This window comes from Pan troglodytes, chromosome 19 (genome assembly GCF_028858775.2).
Source record: "Pan troglodytes isolate AG18354 chromosome 19, NHGRI_mPanTro3-v2.0_pri, whole genome shotgun sequence".
NCBI lineage: Eukaryota > Metazoa > Chordata > Mammalia > Primates > Hominidae > Pan > Pan troglodytes.
The window spans coordinates 77,475,348-77,489,393 of record NC_072417.2 but is presented as its reverse complement, the minus strand read 5'-3'; the positions used below and the strand labels follow the sequence as shown (position 1 = coordinate 77,489,393).

The 14,046-nt window shown below is 46.8% G+C and overlaps 1 protein-coding gene across 8 annotated transcripts in view; it reads left to right on the top strand.

Annotated features, from left to right (window-relative positions):
* Window positions 1-14,046, top strand: part of PECAM1 (platelet and endothelial cell adhesion molecule 1) — a 109,228-nt gene that overhangs the window by 73,561 nt on the left and 21,621 nt on the right. For 6 of the 8 annotated variants that reach the window (XM_016932758.4, XM_016932756.4, XM_016932757.4 and 3 more), the window contains 6 exons: window positions 1,770-2,057; window positions 3,127-3,234; window positions 4,658-4,685; window positions 5,686-5,759; window positions 7,723-7,776; window positions 9,832-9,894. In XM_016932758.4, the coding sequence (XP_016788247.3) occupies window positions 1,770-2,057; window positions 3,127-3,234; window positions 4,658-4,685; window positions 5,686-5,759; window positions 7,723-7,776; window positions 9,832-9,894 (615 nt within the window). The remainder of the gene's footprint in view (window positions 1-1,769; window positions 2,058-3,126; window positions 3,235-4,657; window positions 4,686-5,685; window positions 5,760-7,722; window positions 7,777-9,831; window positions 9,895-14,046) is intronic. The other 2 variants (XM_009433057.5, XM_009433056.5) reach the window with 1 other exon arrangement.

Genomic DNA, 14,046 nt, shown 5'->3' with positions numbered 1-14,046 from the left:
CCTGGGTGACAGAGTGAGACTCTATCTCAAAAAAAAAAAAAAAAAAAAAAAAAGACTGTGGCCAAATCAGATGGCTGGAAACAAAGGCTGGAGTTTGGGAATGGAGAATCACCGGATATGAGCTGAAAAAGTGGCTGAGCCTAAGTGTGACAGGTGTCAGGTGCCAGTCTCAGGAGTAGGGAATTGTCCTGCATGCAGTGAAAAGCCAGAAGATGGAAGGAAGGACAGGATGCAAATGAGTTCTCGGAACGATCCACCTGGTGGCTGGGTCAGGGAGCAGGCATGGTGACTTCAGACCTCATGGTACGTTAGAGGCTAATGTGGAAGCCCATGTGAAGCTGTTGGTTTAAACTGGGTCGATATCAGTGGCTCACATTTACTGACCATGTGTCCAGCCCTGTGTGAAGTACTGTAGTAAATTGCTCCAATGGAAACTCACAATAACCACAGAAGACCAGTAACAGCATTGTCGTTATTTTATCATGACGCAACTGAGGCTTAGGGCAGATAGCTGGTGGGTGGTGGGACTGGGATTTGAGCCCACTGGTGTCCCAGGCCCGGAGCTTGGCTTCTTCCATTGTCTTACCACAGCCTGCACTCACAGGAGAGTGACTCATAAGTTACAATACCATCTGCTGACCATCTGCTCTCACACTAGAAGGAAAGTCTACTTGGGAAGACAATTTAGGATCCGAATTTTGGTAGTTGAGGATGGAGCTAGGAAAAGCGGATATAGGAGGTAGCCAAGTTCTGCTTGGACCTGCAGGGAGTGAGGCTGGCTGGGCTTCCAGGTGGAAACGCCCAGGTGAAAAGGGAGACTTGGAGTTCAGGAAAGTGACCTGGACTGGAGCCATAGGTTTAGGTGTCAGTGGCTCAGAGACAGAAGCTCAGCGTGTAGGTGAAATCACCCAGGAGGAGAATGGGGATGGAAAACTGAGGATTGAATTTTGCAAAATGTTCATACTTCCGGGGAGAACAAAGAATAACCAGTGAATAAGAAAGGGGTGCCAGGTAGGAAGGGAAGAGAATCAGAGTCATGAGGAAGCCCAGAAGCCCAGAAAAAGCTGAGTTCCACAGTAAGACCTGGGCAACAGTGAAGTATGGAGAGCCCAAGGTTGGGATCCTGGAGGAAGAGCATCCACCACTGAATTTAATCAGCAGGGGACTCAGGGACGTTGGTTGGGGAATCAAGTGACCTTCCCAGTTTCTTCAAAACTTGAGAGAGAGTGCAGTGTCACAAGATTGTGACTACACAAGAGTGCAGTCAGATTTCAGGGGTAACAAGAAAGTGTGAAATAAGGGAGTCAAAGCATAAAGGAAAAAGGAGAAAAAATGGCCGATAGCTAGAGAAGGCAGTGGGTCAAGATTGTCTGTGGCCTGGCATGGTGGCTTATGCCTGTAATCCCAGCATTTTGGAAGGCTGAGGTGGGCAAATCACCTGAGGTCAGGAATTCAAGACCAGCCTGGCCAACAGGGCAAAACCCCGTCTCTAAAACAACAACAACAACAAAAAAATCCAAAAAGTTAGCTGGGCCTGGTGGGCGCACCTGTCATTCCAGCTACTCGGGAGGCTGAGGCAGGAGATTTGCTTGAACCCAGGAGGCAGACGTTGCAGTAAGCTGAGATTATACCACTGCACTCCAGCCTGGGTGATAAGAGCGGGACTCTGTCTCAGAGAAAAAAAAAAAAAAAAGTTGAGCAGTGGCTGTCTCATGTTCCTCTTCCTCTGCCCTTCTTTGCTCAGTGTGAATCCTTTTCCTGCTTTTCAGCCCCGGTGGATGAGGTCCAGATTTCTATCCTGTCAAGTAAGGTGGTGGAGTCTGGAGAGGACATTGTGCTGCAATGCGCTGTGAATGAAGGATCTGGTCCCATCACCTATAAGTTTTACAGGGAAAAGGAGGGCAAACCCTTCTATCAAATGACCTCAAATGCCACCCAGGCATTTTGGACCAAGCAGAAGGCTAGCAAGGAACAGGAGGGAGAGTATTACTGCACAGCCTTCAACAGAGCCAACCACGCCTCCAGTGTCCCCAGAAGCAAAATACTGACAGTCAGAGGTGAGTCAGGGTCTCCACAGCAAGCTGTGCTGTGGGCTCCCAAGGGCAAGACCAGAAAACACACCCCTTGTAAGAGGGAGTTGGGGGGAAGTCTAGCTTATGTGACTGAAGGCTAGGAGAGTAATGTCCTCCAGGCTCTTGGTTGTAAGTGACAGAAACCCACTCGAATTAAGTAAAAAAGAGGAATCGATTATTATAAGGAATTGGGAGAATGTCACATTGTTCCAATTACAAATTGTTGGCAGACTCACCATTGAGTCATCTTGGGTCAAACATCCAACCACAGACCACCTGTGGCCAAGGGGATTGGGTCACGCAGAACAGACATGATTGGGGAGCCCACTTATGTGGGTGGGGGCGGTTTCCTGGAGAGGAAGAGGGCTGAACACACATGCCAAAAAGGAGTCTACTCCACTTGAGCCCTGGAGTTGGAGACCAGCCTGGGCAACATGGTGAAACCCTGTCTCTACAAAAAGTACAAAAATAGGCTGGACGCAGTGGCTCATACCTGTAATCCCAGCTACTCGGGAGGCTGAGACATGAGAATCACTTGAACCCAGGAGGTAGAGGTTGCAGTGAGCAGAGCTTGCTCCACTGCACTCCAGCCTGGGCAACAGAGCAAGACTCTGCCTCAAAAATCAAACCAACAAAAAATAGCTGAGTGTGGTGGTGTGCTCCTGTAGTCCCAGCTACTCGGGAGGCTGAGGTGGAAGGATTGCTCAAGCCCAGGAAGTTGAGGCTGCAGTGAGCTGTCATCAGCCTCTAGCCTGGGTGACAGAGTGAGACCCTGTTTCAAAAAAGAAAGAAAAAGAAAAGAGTCTACCCCAGCAAAGCTGGTTTGTTCCCTCCTTGAGGACCACAGCTGACCTCTATTTGTAGCAGAGACAATCATTTCTGCACCAGCTCTGAGTGCAGAACCCCTCAGAGGTAGATGGATGCTAAGGCAAGCTGCCAGTTACAAGAGCTGTGAGAATCAGACTGACTTTTGTTGCTTAAGCCTGATATTATTTCTTCCTGGCAGAGGAAGAGCCTATATACAAAAAAAATTTTTGTTTTGTTTTGTTTTCAGTCATTCTTGCCCCATGGAAGAAAGGACTTATTGCAGTGGTTATCATCGGAGTGATCATTGCTCTCTTGATCATTGCGGCCAAATGTTATTTTCTGAGGAAAGCCAAGGGTGAGCATAGTTCTTTCCTTCCATACTGACTGGTCGTCCTTGCCAGGAAACCAGCCAGGGATGTGTGGTGCTTTTCTGACCCCTGGATTCAGCTAGGCAAAAATGAAAGCTATTATTTTCCTCATTGGGCAAACCAGAAAAGATAAATTTGGGGGGAAATTGCATCTTTGTGTGGTTAGAAGAAGCCATTTCTGTAGATTTGTCCACACCTAGTCCTGTAATGCGTGTAGAGTGGGGTGCAAGTGTCTTGGAGACACACAAACATGCGCATAACACCCACATGTTGCACACACACATTGAATGCTTTGTAATTAACCTGGTGGTTGTGCTGTGACTTCTACCCTATGCTTGGGGTTAGCTAAGTAAGCCCGGCTGAGCAGCCAGGACCACCTGCTGATAACCAGGAATCAAAGTCAGCTGTCCAAGACTCAAGGAAAAGGGCAGAGCATCAGTAAATCCTGCAAAAATTTTTTTGTGGGATAAGGTAGGTTCTTTTGGAGCCTCTGGTGCTGCTGCCCAGGATGGGAGGGGAAGATGGGGTGAGGAGGGGCCCTGGTTTTTGTCAGGAAAGCTGCCACCCATCAAGGAAGATAGAGCACACCCTGGCGTTGATCTTAGGCCAGCTTCGAGTTACAAACGCAGGGATTGATTTCGCCTTTACTTTTTGTAATTATCTGGAATCAAAGAGAGTGGTCAGGCACGGTGGCTCACACCTGTAATTCCAGCACTTTGGGAGGCCAAGGCAGGCGGATCACTTGAGGTCAGGAGTTCAAGACTAGCCAGGACAACATGGTGAAACCCCCCCCCCCATCTCTACTAAAAATACAAAAAATTGGCCAGACGTGGTGATGGGTGCCTGTAATTGCAGCTACTCGGGAGGCTGAGGCAGGAGAATCACTTGAACCTGGGAGACAGAGGTTGCAGTGAGCCCAGATCACATCACTGCACTCCAGCCTGGGCAACAGAGCAAGACTCTGTCTCAAAAAAAAAAAAAAAAAAGAGAGAAAGAGAGGAAGAGAGCTGCCCGCTTATCTGGCTAATCTGGTTCCCATATCATTGTCTCTTTTTCCATCATATTTCACTAACAAAAATCACTTCTGGCTAAAATAGTCAAGATATCATGTTTCTGGGGAAATATCTTGGTATAAGACCAAGAGAATACCTCTTTCTTTTCTGTCTTTTGTAAAAGAGTGAATATATTTGGCTTCTTTTTCTCTCTTTTTCTGGGTATTCAATCTTCTGGGAAGTCAAATGTAGCTGAAAAGAGTGTTCCTTCACAGCTTACTAGGAGTAAAACAAAGAGAAAAGAAAAGTGTTTTCTATCTATTACGTTAGTGCAAAAGCCATTGGCGTTTTGGCCATTATAGTAGTATGGATGCGGGTACTGTATGCTGACTTTGGTTTTTCGTTTTCTGTTTTAAAGCCAAGCAGATGCCAGTGGAAATGTCCAGGTAAGTGTATTTGTAAGAAGGGGGCGGCTGCTCTGTGAGCACGGTGGACATGTCTGGAGGGAGATTCTGGTCATTAGGAAGTTTTCAGTGGCTCTTGGCAAACTCAGAAAAATATAGGCCTTCCTTGGGTGTGAGTTGTGTGTGTGTGTGTGTGTGTGTATCTCAGTGGAAGAATGCCAATTGTCCTTTCATGGGAAGGAATGGCTTTTATTCTGAGATCATGTCCTTCCTACATGATTATTTGTGAAATCTCCCTTTCCTTATGAAATTATAATGGTAGTAGATAAATTTTTAAAAATTTGACAAATAGAGTTGGCCTTTAAAAAATGGTTTTACTACCTTTACTGTTGTTGAAATCCCAAATCCAAAAGTATAGAAATGATTGCTCTGTTCCAGAGAGAAACAGTAGCGCGGGATAAGAATTTCAGGGGCTTGGTAGTAGCCTGTGAAGGACTCGTGGTATTCATGTGTGCTTTGGTCCTGATGTTTATTTTAATAGGAAAAAGTTTTATCACCGCCAAGCATGGTGGCTCGCACCTGTAATCCCAGCACTTTGGGAGGCTGAGGCAGGCAGATCACCTGAGGTCAGGAGTTCAAGACCAGCCTAGCCAGCGAAACCCCATCTCTACTAAAAACACAAAAATTAGCCAGGCGTGGTGGTGCATGCCTGTAATCCCAGCTACTCGGGAGGCTGAGGCACGAGAATCGCTTGAACCCAGGAGGCGGAGGCTGCAGTGATCCGAGATTGCACTGCTGCACTCCAGCCTGGGCGACAGAGCGAGACTCTGTCTAAAAAAAAAAAAGTTTTTTTTACATAATCCTTGGAGCTGCCAAAAAATGTTAGTTTTCCAAATGAGAGAGTAAAGTTTTCCTTACCTTGGAAAACTCTTCCTGGTTTTCTCATGATCTTCCCTTGTTTACTTTGGTGGTTTGGGGTTAGAACAATAACAACAACAAATATATCTATATATTGTTTTCTCTTTTTATATTTCATTTGAAGGCCAGCAGTACCACTTCTGAACTCCAACAACGAGAAAATGTCAGATCCCAATATGGAAGCTAACAGTCATTACGGTAAAGTCATGGTCTCCTGCCATTTCTAATTTCCCCCAACTTGCTACATACTTCCTTAGCCCTCTCAGAAGCAGAATATGTAAGTGGTGGGATTACAGTTGGAAGAGAAACCCTGGCTTCAACAGGGTACTTCATCTCATCAGCCACTGGGCCGTGTAATATACGGAAACGTAAAAGGAAAGGTAACACATTTTATTCTAACTTTGCCATCTTCCAAACTCCCCGTAGAAGAAAGATGGAGAATAATCATAATGCCTTCAAAGACTTTGAACATTGCTCCAGCGTAATATTATAATTCTCCATTTTCAAGACAGAGACCAGATATTGAATGAAAACATTGGTAAAACATCTTCTCAGATGGAATTATTACAAGCACAAGACAGTTTTACTTCAAATTTGCCACAAAGGGAAAGCAATTTCAATATTCTCTCAGTAGAGGCATAAATAAAGTGTTCCAATTAAGAAATGTCTCTTCATAAGGCTCATCAGTAGCTTCAGGGTCAGCTCAGCTGAATGAGTAGCCAGTCCTAGGAGTTCTTAATCCCAGGTTAGTAAGAAAATTGCTCAAGCATTTCAGCAGGGATGCTACTTACTTCCCAGAGGGGGCTATAATTACATCACAAAAAGTCCTGTCCCAGACCAAATTTGGAACACTCTTCCTCTTTTCTTTCTTTCTTTCTTTTTTTTTTTAGACAGGGTCTTCCCAGGCTGGAGTGCAGTGATGCAATCTCAGCTCACTGCAGCCTCTACCTCCCAGGCTCAGGTGATCCTCCCATCTCAGCCTCCTGAGTAGCTGGGATCACAGGCATGTGCCACCATGCCCAGCTAATTTTTATTTTTTGTAGAGATGGCACTCTACCAATGCTGGTTTCAGACTCCAGGGCTTAAGAAATCCTTCTGCCTTGGCCTCCCAAAGTGCTGGGATTACAGGTGTGAGCCCCTGAGCCCAGCCACTTTTCTTGCTTTATCAGCAGGTTTGGTTATAGAATGCTCATGTTCTTTTCTAATTCTATAAGTGTCTCACAAAATAAGAAATTTTTAGGATATACTTTTTACAGAGATATATTTTGCTTGAGAAATATGTTTTAAGAATTGAGTAATTCATATAGTACTGAATCATAAACTTTAAAAAAGGAAAATAAAATATTTGTAGTAATAAAAGTAATGTGTCAGTAAATAGAAAAGAGCAAATATATTGTTTAAGAAACTGTATTCTAGGCCGGGCGCGGTGGCTCACGCCTGTAATCTCAACACTTTGGGAGGCCGAGGTAGGTGGATCACTTGAGGTCAGCAGTTCAAAACCACCCTGGCCAACATGGTGTAACCCTGTTTCTACTAAAAATACAAAAAATTAGCTGGGCATGGTGGTACATGTTTATAATCCCAGCTACTCAGCAGGCTGAGGCAGGAGAATCCCTTGAACCTGGGAGGTGGAGGTTGCAGTGACCTGAGATCTCAACACTGCACTCCAGCCTGAGCAACAGGAGCGAAACTCCACCTCAAAAAAGAAAGAAAGAAAGAAACTATATTCAGGCCAGGCATGGTAGTTCATGCCTATAATCCCAGCTCTTTGGGAGGCTGAGGTGGGAGGATCACTTGAGGCCAGGAGTTGGAGACCAGCCTGTGCAACAAAGCGAGACTAGGAGAATCGCTGGAATCTGGGAGGAGGAGGCTGCAGTGAGCCGGGATCGCACCACTGCACTCCAGCCTGGGTGACAGAGCAAGACATTGCCTCAAAAAAAAAAAAAAAAAAAAAAGAAAGAAAAAAAGAAAAAGACTACACAGCAGGTCAAATGGAGCCCACAGGAGGGCCAACGAGGGGACCCAGGACCCAGAGACAGTGCTGGTTGTCACTACACTGAATAAATCAGGCTTGACTTTGTTAGGGGTACTGAATTTTTAAAAGGTTTTAGAAAACTAGAATTTCCCTTGTCACTCACCCTAATTGTTATTTTTCAACTAGGTCACAATGACGATGTTGGAAACCATGCAATGAAACCAATAAATGATAATAAAGGTAATTATCTAATTACATGTTTTTATTAGAACCAACTTTTACATTAAAAAAAGACTCATAGGAAAAGAAAACTAAAACTTGAAGGACTGTGGATAATTTCCCACCTCTCTTAATGACCCTGTACCCAGCCGATGTGTCAATGAAGGTAGCTAGCTGCTTTCACCAGAGATGCTATCTAGTGTCCTCAGTGGGAAAGTCACCTAAATCAAAGTAGGGAAGAACTGGGTTATACTCGAAAAACAGCTTCCTGACTCATAATGAGCTACTGGGTAAGGCAGTGGGACCTCTTTTTTCTTGAGTATTGAGGTGGTGATTTTTAAAGACAATGGACAATAAATTGCTCTCTTCTGCCTGAAGCACTGAGGGATTGGACTAAATCATTTTTCAAAATTCCTTTCGCTCTGGGCTGCTGCCATGGGAGCTAAGGCTCCTAACAAAGAGAAAGGATTCTGTTAAGGTCTCTTCCTTTCTTTCTTTTTTTTGTTTTTTTCTTGAGACAAGAGTCTCGCTCTGTCACCCAGGCTGGAGTGCAGTGGTGCGATCTCGGCTCACTGCAACCTCCACCTCCCGGGTTCAAGCGATTCTCCTGCCTCAGCCTCCCAAGTAACTGGGACTACAGGCGCCTGCCACCACGCCCGGCTAATTTTTGTATTTTTACTAGAGACAGGGTTTCACTGTGTTGGCCAGGCTGGTCTCAAACTCCTGACCTTGTTATCTGCCCGCCTTGGCCTCCCAAAATGCTAGAATTACAGGCGCGAGCCACTGCGCCTGGCTCTTTTTTTTTTTTTTTTTTGATACAGAGTCTTACTCTGTCACCCAAGCTGGAGTACAGTGGCACAATCTTGGCTCACTGCAGCCTCCGCCTCTCGGGTTCAAGCCATTCTCGTGCCTCAGCCTCCCAAGTAGCTGGGATTACAGGTGTGTGCCACCATGCCCAGCTAATTTTTGTATTTTTAGTATTGGTGGATTTTTACCATGTTGGCCAGGCTGATCTCGAACTCCTGACCTCAGGTGATCTGCCCGCCTCAGCCTCCCGAAGTGCTGGGATTACAGGCATGAGCCACCACACCCAGCCTGAAATGTATCTTTGACTGCAGAATCATTGTTTTAGTAGCTGATGAGAATCCCTGTTCTTTAGGGCTTTAAAAACAAAACAGTAATGTTATTTTTGACTTGAAGACAAACTACTTTTCTAGCTTTCACCTTAGTACCCTGAGTGATTTCATTCACGTGTATGCCTCACACTCTCCAAGTATTTTTAGGGTAGTGACCCCTGTTCCCCATTTCCCGAAATCCTCTCGGTCTTGGAAGTAGCTTTGTGTGCCTGTGGCTGTGGAGAAGGCTTCCAGCATCTTGAGTGAGACTGAATTGGGAGAACTGCTGGGGCTGATACTGGGCTGTTTTCTGTCTCTACTGACCTGTTCCAAGTCCCCCCACGGTAGAAACAGGGACCTACGCCAGAGGGTCCCTCCACATCCTGGTAACAGAGGAGTCAGGGAGGAAACCATGGGCCCCGAGGCCCTGTATCTGCCTGCTGGACCAGTGCGGGGTTCGTACTCCCTTCCTCATCCCGAATGGAATTAAGCCTGTGTCTGGCTGCCCCCTCAAAATACAGAATACTTGAATAACCTGAATGAAAATCTAGCCAGGCGCAGTGGCTTATGCCTGTAATCCCAGCACTTTGGGAGGCTGAGGTGGGCGGATCGCTTGAGGTCAGGAGTTCAAAACCAGCCTGGCCAATATGGTGAAACCCTGTCTCTACTAAAAATACAAAAATTAACCCCGTCTCTACTAAAAATACAAAAATTAGCCGGGCATGGTGGTGCACACCTGTAATCCCAGCTACTCAGGAGGCTTAGGCAGGAGAATCACTTGAACCCGGGAGGTGGAGGTTGCAGTGAGCTGAGATCACACCACTGCACTCCAGCCTGGGTGACAGAGTGAGACTCTGTCTCAAAAAAAAAAAAAAAGAAAAGAAAGTCTCTACTTCTATGATCTGAGGTGCCCACAAGAGATTCCACCTAAACAACAAGCTGCTGTGGTTTCTTTGAGCAGAGCCTCTGAACTCAGACGTGCAGTACACGGAAGTTCAAGTGTCCTCAGCTGAGTCTCACAAAGGTAAGTGCCACTCGAGCGAGTCCCCAGGCATTGCCTTTGGCTTGGGTTTAAACCCCAGTGGTGGGGGGGTGCTGTGTTCAGTGAGAAGAGTCTGTGCACCCTCAGTCGCTCCAAAGGAAGTGATTAGCAGACCTACCGGCCTGCTAAGACTGGAAGGAGCAAAGGCCCCTGGCCCTGGCCCTGTCTCTGAGCTGTAAAATTTCAATAATTTAAAAGAAAAAAAGAAAAGGCCAGGCACTGTGGCTCACACCTGTAATCCTAGCACTTTGGGAGGCCAAGGCGGGTGGATCACCTGAGATCAGGAGTTCGAGACCAGCCTGACCAACATGATAAAACCCCATCTCTACTAAAAATACAAAAATTAGCCGGCTCTGGTGGCGCACACCTGTAATCCCAGCTACTCAGGAGGCTGAGGCAGGAGAATCGCTTGAACCCAGAAGGCAGAGGTGGCAGTGAGCTGAGATTGCACCACTGCATTCCAGCCTGGGTGACAGAGTGAGACTCCATCTCAAAATATATATATATATATATAAAATATATATATTATATATAATATATAAATATAAATACATATATAATATATAAATACATATATAATATATAATATATATGTTTTCTTTGTGTATAATATATATTTTATAATATTTTATATATTTTTATTTTTTATTTTTATCTATTTTATATATAATATTTTTATATTTATATTATTTATATATTTTTTATTTTATATATATATATTTTTTTTCTTTGTTGAGACGGAGTCTCACTCTGTGCCCAGGCTGGAGTGCAGTTGCGAGATCTCAGCTCACTGCAACCTCTGCCTCCGGGTTAAAGCGATTCTCCTGCCTCAGCCTCCCGAGTAGCTGGGATTACAGGCATGCACCGCCACAACCGGCTAATTTATTTTATTTTTTTTTGTATTTTTAGTAGAGATGGGATTTCACCATGTTGGCCAGCGTGAACTCGAACTTCTGACTTCAAATGATCCACCCCCTCAGCCTCCCAAAGTGCTGGGATTACAGGCGTGAGCCACCACACTCGGCCTCAATAATTTTAAAAATTAATTAAAGAAAAATAGAGACAGGGTTTTGCCATGTTGCCCTGGCTGGTCTCAAATTCCTGGGCTCAAGCAATCTGCCCACTTTTGTCTCCCAAAGTGCTGGGATTACAGGCGAAGCCACCACACCTGGCCATTTTTGATAATTATTAGTTATGATACTACTAATAATAGGTAAGATTTATTGAGCACTCACTAAGTGCCAGGGAATTAGGAAGTACTGAGCAATTTGTCCCTTCCAGAGGTAGACCCCTTGCCAAACCCAGTGTGTTCCTAAAGTTGCTTGTGCAGACTGAATGTGTGTCAATCAAATGCATGTTTCAAGATATCGAGTGCTTTGCCATTTAGAGGGACACTTAGGTAAAGGCTTTTGAAAGCACAAGATCCCTGTCCGTGTGAGCAGTGGCACTGATTTTACACCTTGGGTTTTGTTTTTGTGTATGTGGTTCTCTCAAGGGCAGGCTGGCCTGGAAGTCCCTGTCTCTGGTTCTGTGCTGGGGAAATGGATGCAGAGTGGGCTGCTTCATAGCAAATGCTAGAACATCAATCTCGTTTGTTTTGGGCACCATAAAAAACATGCATCTCCTGGCCAGGCACGGCGGCTCACACTTGTAAACCTAGTACTTTGGGAGGCCAAGGCAGGTGGATCACTTGAGGCCAGGAGTTTGAGACCAGCCTGGCCAACATGGTGAAACCCTGTCTCTACTAAAAATACAAAAATTAGCTGGGCGTGATGGCGCATGCCTGTAATCCATCTACTGGGGAGACTGAGGCAGAAGAATCGCTTGAACCTGGGAGGCAGAGGTTGCAGTGAGCCAGGATCAAGCCACTGCTCTCCAGCCTGGGTGGCAGAGCAAGACTCCGTCTAAAAAAAAATTAAAAATGCATCTCCTAACTGTCCTCCTCCTTTGCGAACCCAGATTGGGCAGTACACAGTCCCCGGGGGTCACTGCACACTCCTGCACGCTCAAAGGAAACAGTGGCTCCTGCACGCTCAAAGGAAGCAGTCTCAGAACCTTCCTGCCCAGCTGGGAAGCTCCCTGGGATCATTGCCATCTGTCTCCCTTCCTCTGAGGCTAACCCCAGGCTGCATCCACCTAGCCAGGCAGGCCTGGGGTAGTTTTCCTGACTGTGCAGGCTGAATGCGTGCAGTTTTCCAGGCCGTGCCAGCCACTAGCCAGACCACATGGCAATGGGGTCCTGAAATCACCCCTTGCTCCATGATCTGGGAGAAGTCTTGGACTTCTCCTTGTCTTCTCTTTTTGAGCCTGGGCTGAGTGTCAGCAGCTGTATGCACAGAACTTTCCTTACAGGGATGCCCCGTAGAGCCGCTGGGCTGTGTGCTGCACCACTGGGGCACATTCCCATAGCCTACCAACAGAATGGCCCCCGGGGGTTGTGTACTGCCCAATCTGCACAACTCACTTCCAAGTCTAGACTGGACCTGAGAGGGGTGGGGAACGCGGCAGGCCTGAAGCTCTCTTCCTCATTTTTTTTTTTTTTTTAATGACAGTCTTGCTCTTGTTGCCCAGGCTGGAATGCAATGGCACAGTTTCGGCACACTGCTTCCTCTGCTTCCCGGGTTCAAGCTATTCTCCTGCCTCAGCCTCCCGAGTAGCTGGGGTTACAGGCGCCCACCACCATCCCCGGCTAATTTTTGTATTTTTAGTAGAGACAGTGTTTCACCATGTTGGCCAGGCTGGTCTCCAACTCCTGACCTCAGGTGATCCACCCGCCTTGACCACCCAAAGTGCCAGGATTACAGGCGTGAACCACCAGGCCTGGCCTCTTCCTCTTTATTTCATTGTAGAGTGATTGACTCGTTGAGATAACAAATTGTGATTAAGGCCTTACGCAGGCAGCACAAGCACATACAGACCCTCCCTTGTGGAGGGACAGCCTGAGAGGCAGCCAGGAACACACTGCAGCAAAGCCCTCCTAACCTTCAGGGATCACCTAACCTTCAGTGATCTGCCCACCTCAGCCTCCCAAAGTGCTGGGATTACAAGCATGAGCCACTGCGCCCGGCCCTGGTTTTCTTTTTCTTGCTCAAAGGTGGGGAAGGGTTGAAGGGACAAGAAGGAGGTATTGTAACCCCAGCACTTTGGGAGGCAGAGGTGAGAGGATCACTTGAGCCCAGGCATTCAAGACCAGCCTGGGCAACAAAGCAAGAACTTATTTCTATAAAAAATTTAAAAATAAGGAGGTGTCGAGACCCTCCAGGATTGGGTGAAGCATAGGCTGTCAGCATGTGCCCTCCTTGCCAAGCTGTGCAGCTGCAGGGATGCCATCACCTAACTGGTCCCTCTTTTCCCATTTGCACAAAAGCTGTGTGGGCTGCAGAGGTCCAGGTAGACCCGTAAAGAGGGTCACTTGGGGGCAATGGAGAGCTTTTTGGGAATTCAATTTGAGTTTTCTAGACCCATCCTCCTCCTTGGCAGCTAAGGAGCAATGTGGGAAGTCAGGCCTGAGCCTCAGGTGTTCCCTCTCTGCCTTCCTGTGGGTGGAGAGCCAGGTATTACCAGGTAAGAAAAGGGGCTTTGTGGGTACAAGGCCAGTGGTGAGTACATTTGACCTGGTCTTGACCAAGCCAGTTCCCTGCTCTCAAGACTTCCTCCTCCTATGGAGGAGGGGTTGGGAACCACATCCAGCTCTGACCCTAGTGGCAGCCGACCAAGTGGTCACTTGGGGTGGAGGAGGGGCAGGAAGGAACTCAGTAAATCCTGGTTTGCTGCATGTTTGCTCTGAGACTAATTGCTGGGAAAACCCCATGACGTTGAAGCCATCTCCTTCTCTGTTAACACAGAGAAAAACAGAAGCCAAAATAAAGCCCCATCCGGAAACATCCCTGACAGCAGAGACAAAGAGCCTGCCAGCCTGGTTTACTCATTAGCAGGCAGCTGCTGCCGTGGAGTGGGTGGGGAGGAGAGGTAGTGATGAGCTGCAACTCTGCCTGCCTACCCATCACTTAGCTGGGCAGATTTGGGGGCAGCTGCAACTCTAGCAGCTCCACCAAGAAGCAGAAGCCCCCAGGCCCAAACACCAAGCCCTCTCCCTCCATTTATTCCCCACCTGCCCCAGCCCCCACCGTGGGC